This window comes from Hemitrygon akajei, chromosome 23 (genome assembly GCF_048418815.1).
Source record: "Hemitrygon akajei chromosome 23, sHemAka1.3, whole genome shotgun sequence".
NCBI classification, from domain to species: Eukaryota; Metazoa; Chordata; class Chondrichthyes; order Myliobatiformes; family Dasyatidae; genus Hemitrygon; species Hemitrygon akajei.
In genome coordinates this window covers 25565911-25585038 of record NC_133146.1, presented here as the reverse complement: position 1 = coordinate 25585038, position 19128 = coordinate 25565911, and the positions used below count along the sequence as shown (strand labels likewise).

The 19128-nt window shown below is 40.6% G+C and overlaps 1 protein-coding gene across 2 annotated transcripts in view; it reads left to right on the top strand.

Annotated features, from left to right (window-relative positions):
• Positions 1–16500, top strand: part of nrbf2b (nuclear receptor binding factor 2b) — a 32401-nt gene extending 15901 nt beyond the window's left edge. For both annotated transcript variants that reach the window (XM_073027235.1, XM_073027234.1), the window contains 2 exons: positions 2947–2987; positions 15276–16500. In XM_073027235.1, the coding sequence (XP_072883336.1) occupies positions 2947–2987; positions 15276–16010 (776 nt within the window). In that variant the 3' untranslated portion in view covers positions 16011–16500. The remainder of the gene's footprint in view (positions 1–2946; positions 2988–15275) is intronic.
• The last annotated feature ends 2628 nt before the right edge of the window (positions 16501–19128 follow it).

The following is a 19128-nucleotide window of genomic DNA, read 5'->3' as shown; positions in this document are numbered from 1 at the left end:
TCTCGGGTACAAAGGGACAGGTTTTTGGCTCAGCGACCCAGGGTAACAGGGAGAGAATACTTTGAGGTCTTGGCGCAGAAAATTGTAGTTTAACCCGAGATTTGGGAATAAGTGCATGAGTTTATTGGGGCTTTTGTGCGCGGACTCTTAGTCTTTCTCTGTATGAGACCCTATGGGTCTCAAAGGGGGGATATATTGGAGTATAAAGTTGCATTGTTTGCTGTGTAACCAAAACTATGTAGTCAGCTTGGTATTTGCAATTTGCTATGTATGTATCCAATTTAGTAGGAGAATGAAATCTCTGTATTGTCTCTGTACTATTGAACACATCAGTGACTTAAGAATGTAGCCAAATAAGAAGATAATGGTGTGTTAATGAGAGGTGTAACCAAAACTATGTAGTCAGCTTTGTGTTTGCTATTTGCTATGTATGTATCCAATTTAGTAGGAGAATTAAATCTCTGTATTGTCTCTGTACTATTGAACACATCAATGCCTTGAGAAGGTAGCTAACTTATACTTACTATGTATCCAACTTATCAGCCAGAATGAAATCTCTGTATTGTCTCTGTACTATTGAACACATCAGTAACTTAAGAATGTAGCCAGATAAGAAGATAATGGTGTGTTAATGAGAGGCTAGCTAAGAGATAACTGTGGCCAGGGATGAGGTAACACATGGCCCAAAAAGTAGATTAGAACATGATTAAGTTAATGGGTAGAAACAATAGTGGGAAGTCAGGAGCTGATGTACTGGTGATACGCAACTGTAGACCGATTGGATATGCTAATGCAACTAAACCAGGAGATTGCTATAAAATATGCTATGTACAAGGATCGGTGGGCAATCAGCGACTAGCTCACTGACTGTCTCAGCTTTTTTTTTCTAATTAAACTTTTTTTATTGTGTTTTCAAGTAATTACAGAATAAAAGTGTATGAAAAAGAAAATATATGTTACCCATCCCCCCTCCCCTTAACCCCTCCCCCCTAACATCCCTATAGAAAAAAAAAGAAAGAAAAAAAAAGGAATGCCTGGATATTGGAAGATCCCCACATGCTCCATGGAGTTCGTAATAACTTTAGTATATATATTTATTTCTTTCCCCAAGTAACCAATTATTTTATCTTCGGAGCACCTATATATTTAATCCTATCTTTTGTAAATAAGGGCGCCAAATTTTCAAAAATGTTTCATATTTATCTCTTAAATTATAAGTAATTTTTTCAAGTGGAATACAGCCATAAATTTCTTTCTTCCAACGATCTATACTTAAATATGTATCTGATTTCCAAGTAACTGCAATAGCCTTTTTGGCTACTGCCAATGCAATTTTTATAAATTCTTTCTGATATTTATTCAATTTGGATATCGGTTTTATCCCTTCAATATCACCTAATAAAAGTAATATTGGATTATGTGGAAGTTGTATTAGTTTAACACTTCTTGAAGAGTCTTCTGCGTCTCCTAGTCGTTTGTGGGGCACAAGAAACCACGACAGTAACAGATCCAAACCAGCATTTTCCTACCTAGCCTAGTGTAGCTTTGGTCGTTTGCCCTGTCCCATCCTTCCGCTCAATTGGGGTTATTGCATGATCAATGTGTTTTCAATATTTTTCAAAATTGCAGTGCAAGTTGAAATAGCTCTTCTAGAAATGTCAATAATTAAACATGAATGCCGACTGGCCATTGCTATATAAGCTACAGATTTATTTATTACATGTACATCAAAACATACAGTGAAATGTGTTAACAACCAGCCTACCCAAAGACGTGCTGGGGGGCAGCCCACAAGTATCACCACACAACCTGGCACATACATGCCAACATACAGTAGCATGGCCGCAGTGTTTCACAGAACAACAGAAGCAGCAAAAAAAACCAAGATAACCAGCAACAAAATACACCGCTCACGCTCACACTCCAAGCAGACCTCCTGCCCCAATACAGATTGCCTCCAGTCCTTGTCCCCAGATTGTCAGACTCCCAGATTTTGGGCCTCCAACTTCAAACTTCAGCCCATGACACTGATCACATTAAGATGAATTGAAGCTGGAAAGTGGACTGTTGGATTTGGATTACCTATGTGAACTTTTTAATGTCAACAATTTGAATTTTAACTTGTTCTGAAGCTTCCATAATCCAGGTTTTATCCAACATTTTAGAGACAAGGCATGTGATTTTGGTATTTATTTTAATGAATCCAGTTAACGTTTAATCTCATCATTTACATAAAGATATAGAGCTGTGTATGTCTGTACTCAGATCATGAGGCTACACAGCTTTCTTTGTGTTGATATTTCAATATGCAAACATGGTTTGTTTCCTGGATAACATGGAAGTAGTGCACCTGGATGCTATTGTTATACCTCTTGTTCAGTTGTTTACTTGATGACTACATTATTTCCATGATATCCATTTTCAGTGAGTGGGAAGGTTCTCATGGAATGGAATAATTGTGCATTAAGTGATTTTACTGTTGTCTATAAAGCCCTGGTCTTTTGTAATATTTGTCTTGTCCATTTATAAAGGGTATTAGGAGGGGTATAGATAGGGTAAATTGCAGCAGGCATTTTCTACTGAGGCTGTGTAGGCATACAACCAGGGGTCATGAGTTAAGGGTGAAAGGTGAAGTGTTTAAGGGAAACATGAGGGGAAATTTCTTCACTCGAGGGTGGTGAGAGTGTGTAAGGAGCTGCCAGTGCAAATGGTGTATGCGAGCTCGATTTCGAGTTTTAAGAGAAGTACATGGAGGTAAGGGTATGGTCCTGGTGCAGGTCAATTGAAGTAGGCAATTTAAATGGTTTGGTATAGACTAGATGGCCCAAAGGCCTTGCTTCTGTACTGTACTTTTCTATGGTTCTAAATGTGGTCAATTTATTACTTGTTAACAACACATCATGCACCATCTACTGACAATGCTTTTTTTCCCCCCTTTCTGTGCAGAACATCTTGGAGAAGCTATGAAGCTAACACGTTCAGAACAGGTATGCATTGAGTGAGAAATGTGATTAATTCACAAGTACTTTATTTAACATCACATTGAATCAGGAATGTAAACGCTTCTTGCTTGGCACTCTCTACCCTCTCCTGATCCAGTATGAAAGAGCCATAGAAGATTACAACACAGCAAAATACATTTGACCCTTAATGTATATACCAGCCAAAAAAGGAGCTATTTGAGGCATTTCTATTTTGCATTTCTAGGTCCATTGTCTTGCAGGTTAAGGCTCCTCGAGTGTGTATCCTGAAAACCTCTTCAGCACTCTTCCAGTCAGACCATCTCTAGTCTTCCTCCTGTCTCCCTTTACTAATAAAACTAAGTTTAAATTATCTAGTTATTGACACTGCCAAGGGAAATAGGTCCTTCCCATTCACCTTATCTATGTGTTTTATAATATTGTATGCAGCAATTAAATCTGAGTCTGTTCCTATAAATAAAATGTTATATCCCTGATGATGACCTTGAGTATTTCCTTTGCATCTGTTCTAATACTGTGCCAAGCCTTCCTCTGGTCTGGTGATCAAAACTGTATGTGACTGTGCCATAACTGGCATTTTGTTCAGTTCCAGTATACCTTCATACCTCGGCCAACAAACTCAAGTTTCACTGTATACTTTCATAGCCACTTTATTAAATTGCTCTCCTACTTTCAGAAATCTATGAATGTTGACTCCTAAATCTCCCTTGTCCTTCTACAAGTCTTCTAACTTGCTTTTAAATGTTTTATTAACTTTCTCTGTCTGCACTTCCCCAGTACTAACCTCATGCCTTGTCAAGATAGATTCCCTTCATCAAATGATTATTTTTTTTAAATCTTCCTGCAGTGTACAACTTTCCTCCCTGATCTCCACTACATAGCATATTTAGGTAAAAGATCACATGACCATTAGACTCGGGAGCAAAAGTAGGCCATTCAGCCCATTGAGACTGCTCTGCCTTTTGTCATGGTTGATCCATTTCCCTCTCAACCATTATGCCTTCTCCCCATAACCTTTCACGCCCTGACAAATCAGGACCCATCAACTTCCACCTTAAATGCACGTAATGACCTAGCCTCCACAGCCACCTGTGGCAATGCATTCCACTGATTCACCACCCTCTATTTTGAGGGTGTGCCCTCTGGTCCTAGACTCCCTCAACCCCACCCCCCCAACCAAAGGAAGCATCCTCTTCACATTCACTCCATGTAGGCCCTTCAACATTCGATAAGCTTCAATGAAATATCCTCCTCCCTACCTCACTAGAATTTAGAAGCGGCTCAAAGCCTTCAATCACTGCTCATATGATGACCCTTTTATTCCCAGAATCATTCTCATGAACCTCCTTTGAACCCTTTCCAATGTCAGCACCTGCTTTCTTAAATAGGGGACCCAAAACTGCTCACAGTACTCTGAGAGGCCTCACCAGTGCCTTATGCAGCCTCAGCATTACATCCTTGCTTTTATATTCTAGTCCTCTTGAAATTAATGCTGGCATTACATTTGCCTTCCTCAACTATCGATTCAACCTGCAAATTAATCTTTAGGGAACCCTGCATGAGAACTCCCAAGTTCCTTTGCATCGCAGATTTTTGAATTTAGTAAATAGTTTAGACAGGCTACATTACTGTCTGGTACGGGGGGTGGGGGAGGGGGCGTGCTCTGTGGCTACTGCACAGAACTGAAAGAAGCTACAGAAAGTTGTAAAATTAGTCAGCTCAGTCTTGAGTACTAGCCTCCATAGTATCCTTCAGGAAAGAACTGCAAAAGCCTGAAGGCACAAACTCAATGATCCAGGAACAGCTTCTTCCCCTCTGCCATCCAATTCCTATGTGGCTATTCAGCCCAAGAACACTACCTCACTTTTTATTTAATCTATGTTTTCTGTTTTTGCACTATTTTTAATCTATTCAATATACATATATGTACTTCCATTCATTTACTTATTTACTTTTTTAATTATCTTTCTATATTATCATGTATTGCTGCTGCTAAATTAACAAATTTCACAACACATGCTGGTGATAATAAACATGATTCTGGTTCTTCTGGCCTCCTCCCTTCTTGAAGAGTGGAGTGACATTTGCAATTTTCCAGTCTTCCGAAACCATTCCAGAATCTGGTGATTCTTCCCCTCACTGGTGTGTGACACAGGCAGCAATCCTAGAGGTCCTGCTTTTCAGCTTTCTACCTAGCTCTCTAAATTTTATCTTTAGGACCTCCTCTCTTTTCCTTCTGATGTTATTGGTAGCAGTATATACCAAGACATCTGGCTGCTCACACCCCAACCCCTTCTTATATTGTCGTGGACATGATTGGAAACATCCCTGGCCCTGGCACCTGGGAAGCAACGTATCATCTGGGTGTCTCTAGTGCATCTACAGAGACTCCAGTTTACTCTTCTAGCTATGGTATCACCTATCACCACCACTTTCCTTCTCTGCCCCCTTCCTCTCTGAGTCACAATGCTAGAGACCCAGTCACTACAGCTCTTCCCTGGTAGGTTGATCCAACTTACTCTTCAACCGCCTCCTGCCCCAACAGTATCCAAAATGGTATGCTTGTTATTGAGCAGAGCGGCCACATGGGTACTCTGTACCGTCTGCCTATTTCCCTTCCCTCTCCTAACAGTCACCCATTCACCGGCCTCCTGCAGTTTAAGGGTGACTTTCTCCCTGTAGTTCCTATCTATCACTTCCCCTGGTTCTCTTAAGAGCTGAAGGTCATCTAGTTGCAGCTCCAGATCTTTAACACGTTCTCTGAGATGCTGCAGCTTGGTGCAGGTGTGGTTATCCAGGATGCTAGAGGTCTCCCAGGATTCCCACATCCCACACACAGAACAAAACACTGCCCTTGGAGCCATTCTTATTGACCTAACTATACACTAACAGATGAAGATCGAGCAAGAAAAAGCTTACCAGATGCTTGTGTCACCCTTGCCTGTTATTGACCAGGCGTATTGAGCAAAGCCAAAAATCTCCCCATTCTAACACTGCCCCGCTCCAACAATGACTGCTCCACTTGCCCATCTTACTTTTATTTGATCTAGCTAATGAATCCCAAAATTCAATTTGGCCGCTGTTCAAACTCCAAAAAAAAAGTCCAGGAAGCGCTGATTTTTAAAGATCCCTCCTCGACCTGGATGAAGATACCTTTATTTTTTGCCTCCCAACTCAGATTGTCCACTGTTCAAGCTCATCTGTAACGCGCTTATGTACACACAGTTTAATCGAAATGTTTTGCAGAGGTGGGTGTTCTGTACCCCTGCTAAGAAAATTCTTCGAACTCTCTGGATACTCTTTATCCTTTTCCAGTGTCTTCCTGTATGGTAATTGCTTTAGTTGTTTCCCAGGAGTTTGTAATTACCCCGTATAAATCCAGGAATATGGCAACCAGTGGTGTAGTGGCATCAGTACTGGATTTCGAGGCGAGTGGTCCCGGATTTGAATCCTGCTGGCTCCTTGCACACTTTCCATCCATGCTGGGTGGAGCACTGAGCTTGCAACACAGCTTCAAAACAAACACAGACAAATGCTAAAGAAATGGCGACGTTGCTGCCCAATGCTCCACAAGGCACGGAGAGGAAGAACAACATTATACTAGTAATAAGCATGGAGAGTTTCAGCCATGAGCAGAAGTCTGAGCCAATCGTTTCCCTCAAAATGAAATCAACATTGTAATTGTCAAACCAATTGCTTAGTTCAATAATATTTACTGGGACTCTAAATATTGTGTTTACACAGTTGTTAAACTTTCCATAAATCCAATTGACATAATCTGTGCTTTTTAAAACCGTAGCTAAATCAGTTCAGACTGTTATGCATTCCTGACAGCCCCATAGACCAGGGTAGGACTATACATAATTGCTTGTATTTCTTGATTGGAATCTTTGCACTCTATGAGGCAAAGAACTGATGAAAACAGTATCTTAAATTATAATACTTTCACTAAGTTGCTGTAAATGTCAAGCTTGAGTCACAGCTGAATGTCACTTACTTAAAAAGTTCATTTTAGAATCATAGTTGTCAACTATTTCTAAGTCCCTGGAGTAAAAATTCTCTGAATCCATCTTTGAGCATAGAATCTAGAAAACACCTTTTGAACTGTTTGCCTTGCTGCCCACATTGAGGAAGGAGTGGCAGTGCTCATCAGCACTGCTCTGGTGAGGAAATAATTTAAACTAAAATATTCCAGGTGACCATTTGCTAGGACATGTTCTTCAGATCCAGATAACTGCCTACTTCCCTAGGAGCCCTCAATCATTGATCTCCTCACAAGCATATGCAAAAAAAGCTAAACCTGCTTTAAATAACCACCTTGGATCTCTTAAAACCAACATTCATTGCAGGTTTGCAAAATCTTGCAAAATTATTCATTGGAAAAGCAAGCTCAAAGTTAACTAATTTCTAACCACATATGCATATTCAAAATATTGTTGTCTTGAACAAGACAGCATGTTCCAATTACAAGTGCATGTTTATATATTAGTCATTTGTTAGAAGTTGATATATTTGAGAACGTGCATCAGATTTAGACCATAAGACACAGGAGCAGAATTAAGCCAATCGACCCATCGAGTCTGCTCTGCCACTCCATCATGGCTCATTTATTATCCCTCTCAGCCCCATTCTCCTGTGTTCTTCCTATAACCTTTGATACCCTTACTAATCAAGAACCTATCAACCTCCACTTTACCCTGTCTAATGACTTGGCCTCTTCAGTTGCAATGAATTCCTCAGATTCAGAATTATTATCACCGGCATGCAACATGAAATTTGTTAACTTAGCAGCAGCAGCAGTTCAATGCAATACATAATCTAGCAGAGAGAAAAAAATAATGATAATAATAAATAAAACATAATAATAAATTAACAAGGAAATCAATTACATATATTGAATTTTTTTAAACTATGTAAAAACAGAAATACTGTATTTTTTTTAAAAAGTAAGGTAGTGTCCAAAGCTTTAATGTCCATTTAGGAATTGGATGGCAGAGGGGAAGAAGCTGTTCCTGAATCACTGAGTGTGTGCCTTCAGGCTTCTGTACAGGTAACAGTGGAAAAGAGCATGCTCTGGGTGCTGGAGGTCCTTAATAACGGACGCTGCCTTTTCTGAGACACCGTTCCCTAAAGATCTCCTGGGTGCTTTCCAGGCTAATGCCCAAGATGGAGCTGACTAGATTTACAACCTTCTGCAGCTTTTTTCAGTCTTGTGCAGTAGTCCCTCCATACCAGACAGTGATGCAGCCTGTTAGAATGCTCTCCATGGTACAACTATAAAAGTTTTTGAGTGTAATTGTTGACATGCTAAACCTCTTCAAACTCCTGATAAAGTATAGCCGCTGTCTTGCCTTCTTTATAACTCCTACCCTCTGAGTAAAGAAATTCCTCTTCACCTCTGTTCTGAAGTGACATTCTTAATTCTGAGGCTGTGCCTTCTGGTCCTAGACTTCCCCACTATAGGAAAAATCCACTCCCCTCTATCTAGGCCTTTTAATATTTGATAGATTTCATTGAGATTCCCCCCACCTTATTCTTCTAAATTCCTGTGAGTACAGTCCCAGATTCATCAAAAGCTCCTCATTAATGCCAGCACAATCTTTCCTAGATAAAGGGCCCAAAACTGCCTAATCTGTCTGCCTTTCTGCATACTCCAAGTAATTATAAAATTATTATATTTACTATTATATATATTAATTATTATACTATTAATATATAATATTTATATTATATATTAAAAAGTATTATATTCTTGCTTTATATTCTAGTCCTCTCTAAATGAATGCTAATATTACATTTGTCTTCCTTACTATCGACTCAACCTGCAACTTAGCTTTTGCAGAGTTGTGCATGAGGATTCCCAAGTCTCTTTGCACCTCTGATTTCTGAATTTGATCTCCATTTAGAATAGAATCTATGCCTTTATTCCTTTTACCAAAGTGCATGATCATACGCTTCCCTGTACTGCATTCCACCTGAGATTTCTTTGCCCATTCTTCTTATGTCTTGTCTTTCTGCAGACCCCCTTCTTCCTCAACACTACTGGTCCCTCCACCTATCTTTATATTGTCCACAAATTTGGCAACAAAGCCATCAATTCTGTCATCCAAATCATTGAAATATAATGTGAAAAAAATTGTTCTCAATGCCGGCCTTTATATAATCCTACTAGTCAGTGATAGCCAACCAGAAAAGGGCACCTTTATTCCCACTTTTTCCCTCTTACCAATCAGCCGATCTCTATATGTTTCTTTCCTGTAATACCATAACTCTTATCTTATTTAGCAGCCTCATGTGTAGCACCTTGTCAAAGGCCTGAAAATTCAAATAAAAGAACATTTGTTGACTCTCCTCTGTCTATCCTGCCTGATATTTCCTCAAAGAATTCCAACAGATTTGTCAGGCAAGATTTCTGCTTAAAGATACCTTGCTGATTTCTGCCACCAAGTACCCTGAAACCTCATTGTCAATACAGGTGTGTCCCCCTTTGCAAAGGTGGAGTGTTCCTATGAAACCTTTCTTTAGCCAAAATGGCGTAAAGCGAAGAACCATTAATTTATATGGGAAAAATCTTTGTAAAAGTGAAAATCCTCTTTGTAATGCAAAAACAGGTTACTAATGTAGGTCTTTTGTAAAAGCAAAATGGCATAAAGCGAACATTCGTAAAGTGGGAAGCACCTGTAATTGATTCCAACACATTATAAACCCTTGAATTCAGGCAAGCTGGCATATAATTTCCTGTTTTCTGCCTCCCTCCCTTCTTAAAGAGTATAGTGACATTTACAGTTTTCTAGTCCTCTAGAACCACTCCACAATCTAGTGATTCTTGAAATATCACTACTAATGCCCTCACAATCTTTTCAGCTGCCTCCTTCGTAACCCTAGGGGTGTATTTCATCTGGTCCAGGTAACTTACCTGCCTTCAGACCTATCAGCTTCTCAAGCATCTTCTTAGTAATAGCAACTACACTCACTTCTGCCCTCTGACACTCTCGAATTTTTGGCATACTGCTTGTGTCTTCCACAGTGGAAATTGATGCAAAAATGCTTACTGAGTTTGTCTGCCATTTCTTTGTTCACCACTACTGCCACTTCAGCTTCATTTTCTAACAGTCCAATATCCAATCTGGCCTCTCTTTTACTCTCTATATAGCTAGGAAAAAAACTTTTGGTATCCTCTATATTATCAGCTATTTTTTCATATTTTTTCTCTGTATTGCTTTTTTCTCCAAGCTTTTAATGGTTTGGAATTCTTCCATTCTGAACCCCTGACCACTTGTGAAACAATTCAGTGTTTAATAATGCAACTAGTTTTCTGCCTCAGAAAGCCGTGATACAAAGATGCCTTGTTAACACCTCTGTGGTTATTGTTGCTGAGTTTTAATTTTCCTTGACAATAAACCTTCCCTTTGGCTACAGAGGACATTGTCTTCACAAGAAAAATGCAGTAAACATGATGTTTCTTCCAAGTACAATTTGTAGAAATAGCCCAGATTAATAATTAACCTTGTTGAGTGCTTCAAAAATCATGTGAATTAACTATTACGTTCTCCTGCCCTCTTCACTGAGCTGTTAACCGTACAAGCTAAAACTAATAAATCTTTAAGACATTTTAGATATTTCTTGATTGTTAAAGGAAGCTATATTCCAGTCAAAGTAAACCACCACCCCTTACTCGCCTCCTCTGGTGCTGAAATTCCCATTCATCTCTTTGTTACATCTTAACTATTCCAATATATTCTTCCTACTCTCTATGGTCTTGGAATTATCCAGAGCTCTACTGGCTATCTGCAAATGTGTAAATTGTGTGCACACAACACTCAGTCCTGATCGCTCATGTAGTCTGTGTGGAGCTTGCATGATCCCCCAGGTTTCCTCCCACACTCTATAGACATGGGGGTTGATAGTTAATTGGATGCGGCAACTTGCCCCAGCCCTTCAGCACAGACTAGATGGGTCAAAGGGCCCGTACCTGTGCTGTGATGTTGTTTGACTGTGCTCTGTGTGTAGGTGAGTGGTAGAATGGGGGGAATTGATGGGATTGTGGGGAGAATAAAATATGCAATGTAGGAGAATATAGGATTAGTGCAGATGGGTGATTGCTGGTTGGCTAGTCAGTGAGTTGAACAGTCTGTATCTCTTGACTCTATAACGCTGCTCTGCTTTTTGAGCTATAGAGATGAGCAGCAGAACTCTATGGTTCAGCCAGCTTCTGGTTTGGTAACAGGTTGCTTAAATTCTCATCTGTATTTTTAAATTCTTCCATGATTTTTCCATTTACAATCTCGGAGTCTACATGGCTTTAACAGAGATTCAAGTTGATTTATCATGCATCGAAATATACAGTGAAGTATGTCATTTATGTTAACAACCAACACACCTGAGAGTGTGCTGGGAGCAGCTCGCCAGTGTCGCCTCACATTCCAGTGCCTATGTAGCTCAGTAAAACAGCCCTTCAATGCCTGCACTAATCTAATCATAGCACATTAAGTGTCCTTGAATTCTAGATTCTCCAATTTCAGGTACCTTGCTCCTCATTTGGCTTATCTCCCCCACTGTTCCCACCTCCCTTGATTCGTTGTGTATTCCACCTTCCTTCCCAATTAGATTCCATCATCTGCAGCCTCCCAGCCTTTTGGTATTGCCACTGTTCCCTTCTTCTCACCCCTCCACACCAGGATCCATAGATGCTGCCTGACCCACTGAGTTCCTTCAGCAGTTTGTCGTTGCAGGCTCCAGCCTCTGCAGTCTCTTGTATCTCTGGAATTCCCTCATTGTAGGATTATGTATAAAACTTCCTTTTGTCATCTTCCCTAACATCCCCTTTTTGTGATTTGGTATCATTCCTTTTAAAGATTAGATTAGCTTTATTTGTCAAATGTACATTGAAATATCGAAACGTTCTAGGTGAAATGCATTGTTTGCATCAAATTAAATCACCAAGGGTTGTAGGTACCGTACGTACTTGGAATGTGAGAAGAAACTGGGGCACCTGGAGGAAACCCATACGGTCATGGGGAGAACATACAAACTCTTTACAGACAGCAGCCGGAATAGAGTTCCCATCTTACAGCTGACCTGCTGTTATTGGAGTATAAAGTTGCATTGTTTGTTGTGTAACCAAAACTATGTAGTCAGCTTTGTGTTTGCTATTTGCTATGTATGTATCCAATTTAGTAGGAGAATGAAATCTCTGTATTGTCTCTGTACTATTGAACACATCAGTGACTTAAGAATGTAGCCAAATAAGAAGATAATGGTGTATTAATTGAACACATCAATGCCTTGAGAATGTAACTAACTTATATCCAACTTATCAGCCAGAATGAAATCTCTATATTAAGAATGTAGCCAAATAAGAAGATAATGGTGTGTTCATGAGAGGCTAGCTAAGAGATAACTGTGGCCAGGGATGAGATAACACGTGGCCCAAAAAGTAGATTAGAACATGATTAAGTTAATGGGTAGAAACAATAGTGGCAAGTCGGGAGCTGATGTACTGGTGATACGCAACTGTGGACCGATTGGATGTGCTAATACAACTAAACCAGGAGATTGCTATAAAAAATGCAATGTACAAGGATCGGTGGGCAATCAGCGACTAACTCACTGACTATCTCAGCTTTGATTTGCAAATTAAAGTTTAACACTTCTTGAAGAATCTTCTGCATCTCCTGGTCGTTTGTGGGGCACAAGAAACCACGACACTAAAGTGTTATGCTAGCCGCCACACTACCATGCCTACCCCCCACCCCGCCCCACTAATGCGCCTGCAAGGCATCTAGATGTGATTTTGCATCTTTAACAAATTATGAAGTTGGAGGTTGTTGTGTAACAATGCTTTCTATGTTAGAGCATAACACCACTTACTTATGGGTTGTACCTCATTGAAAAATAGGTTTTGTTTCCCAAATTTTCCTGATCAAATCTCTTGTTCTGTTTTCCAAAAGAGAGACTCAATTCTTCATTCTAAAATTCAAAGGGAAGACCACTTCAATTTTAATTTTAGATTAGAAAGGGCGTACAGTTCTTGTTGCCAAATCATAGGAAGGATTTAATTGTAGTCAGCGGTGCAGCGGAGATTCACACCTGTGATGAAGAATTACAGTTGTGGTGTGAGATTGGATAAGGTGGGTCTGTTTTCCTTTGAGTAAAAGAGACAGGGCAGAAGCCCACAATAGCTGGGGCAGATGAAAAGAAACTTCTCCCCCCACATCAGAGCATTCTGAAACATAAAATTAGAGTAAGAGGTTTAGAGGTGAATCGTGAAGGACTTTTTCCCCACCCTGGCGATGGCTGGAATGTGGAACACCTTGCCCAAGGTGCAGTCAGATGCCCATAATATTCAATGTGTGTCTGGGAATTTAGATGAGCAGAGGTTAAAGAGATAAGAGATTAGCTTTACTTTTTTACACATACATTGAAACATCGAAGCATACAGCGAAATGCATTGTTTGCATCAATGGCCAATATAGGTGGAAGATGTGCTGGGTGCAGCCTAAAAATGTCACCAACCTTCTGACACCAACATAGCATGCCCAGAACTTACTAATCCTAATGTACAAACTCCTCCCAGTGGCAAGAATAGAGTCCCGATGGGTATTAACAGCTACCCCACCGTGTCACACCATAGTACGGGTACATAGCTCTCGAATTGCCAATGCATAAATTCTGTGCCGGCTGGTGGTGGTGTGGTATCAGCACTGGAGTACAAGGCAGGTGGTCCTGAGTTCAAACCCAGCCATGTCCCAACCTGGGCAGCTCAGTACCACCCACGGTACAGTTGCGTAGCTCTTGAATTGCAGATTCATAAAGTCTGTAAACCAACTGCTGGCAAATGTTATGGTTAGTATGGGTGCAGTGGGCTGAAAGGCCTATTTCTATGCTCTAAGTACAGGACCAGAGCTTGGGTTTCATCATGTTTGGCCAAGAAAGCTTGGTTCACAACTTTCTAGCACTTTGTAAATGCTTACCAACATGCATCTGCGTTAACATTAACATGACAAAGGGCTCCATGAATAAAAATTCCTTCAGGATCTTTTGTATGTCACCAAGGAGATGGTAGCTGATTTTTTTCCAAGGGAAGGCATCAGATAATATCAAATAGTTCAAGCATTACAGCTTGCATTTACATGATTATACAAATTAATGAACCCACACCATCCTCTCTGTGGTAATGGGCGGTAGAGTGAAGCAGGATGGACGGAGAGCTCTTTGGTTTCATACGTCAGAATTTCTTCAGCACTCAGTTGGGGTTGGAAAGGTTAATCTCGGTAAAAGTGCAGCATGTAGCCAGGGTCAGATCTGCCAAGGCCTCTGGTCTCATGGTGCTGTTGAGAGTATCATAGGGTTGACTCTGGGAAATCCTGGGAGGTTTTGTGAAATTGACAACATCTTGAAGCAGACTGTGCTTTCTGCTACAGTACAGTCAGTGAGCAGTGATCAGCTCTCGGACAACCTGGCAAATGTGCAAATGTTGTTTCCCTTTCATTCCTTAATTCTGTATGATCTACCACCAGGGAGCATGGAATTCACCCAACTTGAGCAAGTGACTGAGCAACAGCAATCCTGACAACTGTGTGCTGACCTGTGTCCAGAGTCACTGCTATCTTCTTCAATTTCGTCAATGAAATATTACTTTACTTTTCTGGTCGCCTCATTGTAGGAAAGATGTTAAAGCTTTAGAAAGGCTACAGAGGAGCTTTACCAGGATGCTACCTGGATTAGAGAGCATGTCTTCTGTGGATAGGTTGAGTGAGCTAGGGCTGTTCTCTCTGGGGTGACGGAGGGTGAGAGGTGATTTAATGGAGGTGCACAAAGTGATAAGAGGCTGATTAGCCGGAGACCTTTTTCCAGTAAACACAAAGTACACTGCAGATGCTGTGGTCAAAGCAACACGTACAACAAGCTGGAGGAACACAGTCCTGACGAAGGGTCTCGGCCCGAAACGTTGACTGCTCATTTCCACAGATGCTGCCCGACCTGCTGACCTTTTTCCAGGGAGCCTAATTCTAGTGAAAGTATAGCGGAGATGTCAGAGAATATTATTACACAGTGGTGAGTGTATGGGCTGCACTGTCAGGGACGGTGGTAGAGGCAGATGCATTAGGGACATTTAATAAACGCTAGGATAGGCACATGGTGATAGAAGAATGGAGGGACAAGTAGGAGAGAAGGGTTAGATTGATCTTAGAGAAATTGAATAGCTCAGCAGAACATCTGTACTGTAATGTTCTATGTTATGTGAAGACTTTTATTCCCGTGTTAATAAGTTATTATTTTCTCAATATTCAGGCTTTATTGTCATTGGAACTACAGAGAGACAGTCATATCAAACATCAGCTTTTAATTCACGAGAGGTGGAAGAGAGCTAAGAGGGAAGAAAAGCTGAGGGCTCAGTTACACCCAGCAGCAACAGACAGGGAGGCTGATCCGCAGTTGTCTACAAAACTCTCCTCTGAATCCGATGGTCTGAAGACACTTTCTGCGAGTGTAGAAATAGGTAGCCTTAACAAGGAGGAGTATCTGCGACGGATTCAGAATTCCTGCGATCGGGAACCAGACACTCTTCTGTTTCTGTTAGAGAAAAAGCATGTCGTGTCAAAAACCTGTGCAGTGAGCAAAACTCCTAAAGATGACAAAACAAGGATTGAGGAGCAAGAGGTGAAAATCTCTGAGTTGAAGAGACTTGTTGACCTCCTTCTGGCTGAGAACGAGAGGTTAAAGAAGGAGAATAAGCAGCTGAAGACGGAGATTGCGAGGCTCAGGAAGTCCCCATTGGAGAAGGAATTGGATGTGGAGTCTGACTTTGTACAGTCAGAGTTATGGTGCTTGAGTCAACCGTCCACCGATGCCACCAATGCTGGGAAAGCAAAAGACATTCCAATACCCAACCTTCCTCCTTTGGAAATGCCAGCTCAGGACATTTCACTGGTTGATCTCCCCCTTTTAGAACTTCCTGAGGAGGTGGTGTGTAACCTGAAAGAACTATTGGACAACCAAAAGGAAACCTCAAAAGACACACTATAGGGAGTATACTTGCAAAAAAAAAGTTAACAGATTAAAGGTACAGTGCCTCAGAAAAGCAGTCGATGTTCCTGTTGTGTGTACAACACGAGTGCCAGATGATCAGATGTATGATCTTTATGACTTTCTCATGCAGGTGGACTGGGGCACTGTTTACAGCTGGGTACTCAGTTTCATGAATCAGCCTGTGCCACTCAGTGAACTCTTAATGTGATGTGTATTTCAAAGCCAATCAGGAACGTTACACGTATTTCTACTGTATAATGAGGGAACCAAATCAACAACTTCTCAATGATCAGTTTACATTACAATAATTGGGGTGCATCATTGTATACCTTTTTTATTGTAGTCTTTCAATCTAAACAAATTAGTCTGTGTGATATAAATTGTCTAAAGATGAACTGTAACTTTTTTGTTGCTGCATGAATGAATAAAATAGTATCAGTATTTGATTTGCAGATCAGATAATTAAATAAAAATACTATCCTTGCAATTTGATTTTATAGAAATTACCATTTTTTTAAAGCACTATTGTCACATATTTGGTTGTACATTTCCCCTTTGAGCCAGCTGGTTGGAGGATCCAACCTCATTGGGTCGATGCTGGAGGTGAGGGGCACCACTGGACCAGGACTGAAAGATTATATGACCTTGTTTGAAGAGGAGACTTCTGATGCTGTGATCTGCTTTCCTCTCGATGGGCATTTACTCTGTTACTGTTGACCTGATCCTGAGTGGCTTTAAAATAATTCATCATGAATGTTGCTTCAGCAGAACCTCACAGATGCTTTAAAAACAAAATTATTCCTATCAGTGCATCACATATGACCTGTCATTAAAATGACCAATATAGTGCCACACTTTAAGAACTTAGTGCTTGTTAACAGCTAATTCCAATGTAGTTTAAATTTGGCTAGTTTTGAATTTTGGTTTATCAGAATGGAGACTTGAACCTCTAATAAAAAATAACAGTCCACAGGTTTATAACAAAACTAATGTGGCACTGGGTATCCTTTCTGCTTGTACCTAGGAGCTATTTTAGTTTTCCTACTGAATATGGGGACATAAAGGTATTTGCCTGTATGTTTCTGTTGCAGCTGACTGAAAAGACTGTCCATAAATTTTGATAAATCTGTGTTTACTTAAACCCATTTTTACCGTTTCAGTAACTCCAGCCTTGAGTGAACTGCCTCTCCCATTCTGTAATGAACAGAATTATTTTGTATTTGTATCTTTACAGCAAATTAAACTGATTAGCTCGGGAAGTCTGTTAAATATAAGGATCTATGATTTGAAGTAAGGAATAATATTCCATTTTTTTGCAAACTAAATGTTAATTTATATTTGGCTTTGGTGGAGAGAAGGCGTGAAATTTACTCAACTGATTTATAAGAGCATAGGACATAGGATCAGAATTAGGCTGTTCAGTCTGTCAAGTCTGCTCCATCATGGCTGATTTATTATCCATCTCAACCCCCCCCCCCATTCCCCTGCATTGATACCCCAACCAAGAATCTGTAAACCTCTGCTTTAAATATACCCAGTGACTTAGCCTCCACAGCAATGAATTCCACAGATTTGCCACCCTCCAGTTAAAGAAATTCCTCCTCAGGGACGGACTTGTATTCTGAGTTTGTCCTAGATTCTCCCACCATTGGAAATATCTTCTGCACATCATTCCAGCAAGGCCTTTCAATATTCAATATTCAATGAGATCCCCTGCTCATTCTTCTAAACTCCGGTGAGTACAGTCCCAGAGCCATCAAATGTTCTTCATATGTTAATCCTTTAATTCATAGGATTATTCTTGTGAACCTCCTCTGTATCCTCTCCAATGCCAGCACATCCTTTCAAGTTCCAATTCAGTTTCTTGTCACTCAACTGTACACATATCTATCGTCAAATTAAGCAATGTTTCTCTGGACCAAAGTGTACAACACAGCACATATAACTCACACATCAAAAACGCGAAGTAATATTACCACAAATAAATTAACAAATAATAAGGTCCGTACATGATACAAGTTCAAAAGTAAACAAAATAACACTAATGGCACTTAATATGTGATGAGGCCTGGGCGGTGACAGAGAGTTAATTAGTCCTTACAGCGTGGGGGAAGAAGCTGTTTCCCATCCTAACAGTTCCTGTCCTAATGTGGCGGCACCTCCTGCTCGATGGTGTGTGGGTGTAAGAGATGGTTGGACAGATGGGGGCACCGTGGACAATGTTAAGAGCCCGGTACACGCACCACTCCTGATACATATTCCGGATGTGTGCGAGAGAGACCTCAATGATCCTGTCAGCGGTCCTTGCAATCCTTTGTAGGGACTTGCGGTCAGATCCCTTTTCTTAGATAAGCACCCCTAAACTGCTCACAATACTCCCAGTGAGGCCAAGTCATAAAGAAGTATATTTGAAGCGGAGGTTGCTTGGTTCTTAATTAATCAGGGCATCAAAGGTTACGGGGAGAAGGCAGAAGAATGGGGTTAAGAGGGATAATAAGTCAACCATGATGGAAAGGTGGAGCAAACTCAATAGACCAAATGACCTAATTCTGCTCCTGTGTCTTGTATCTTAATGGTCCTGATGGGACCTTGTCAAAGACTTTCCTAGAGACCATATAGACAACAACCAATGCCTTGCCTTCAACTTTCCTGGTAACTTCTACAAAATACTCTATGGTATAAGGTTGGTTACACATGACCTACTGACTATCCCTAATTAGTCCCTGTCTATCTGAATGCTTATACTGTATGTCTGGTCTCTTAGAATCTGTTCTAATAACTTACCCACTTCTGATGTTAGGCTCACTGGGATACAAATTCCTGGCTTATTCTTACAGCCTTTCTTAAACAAAATACATCATTAGCAGTTCTCCAGCACCTCACCCATGGCTAAAGACATTTTAAATCCCTCTGCTAGAATACCTGCAATTTCTGCACTAGCCTCCCACAAGGTACAAGGTACCTTGTCGGGCCCTGGGGATTTATCTCCCTAATTTGCCTCAAGACAGCAAACCTCTCCTGTAATCTGCAAATGGTCCAGGAGCCCACTACTGCTTTGGCTCACTTCTATAAACTCTGCAGCCATCTCCCAAGTAAATACAGATGCAAAAAATCT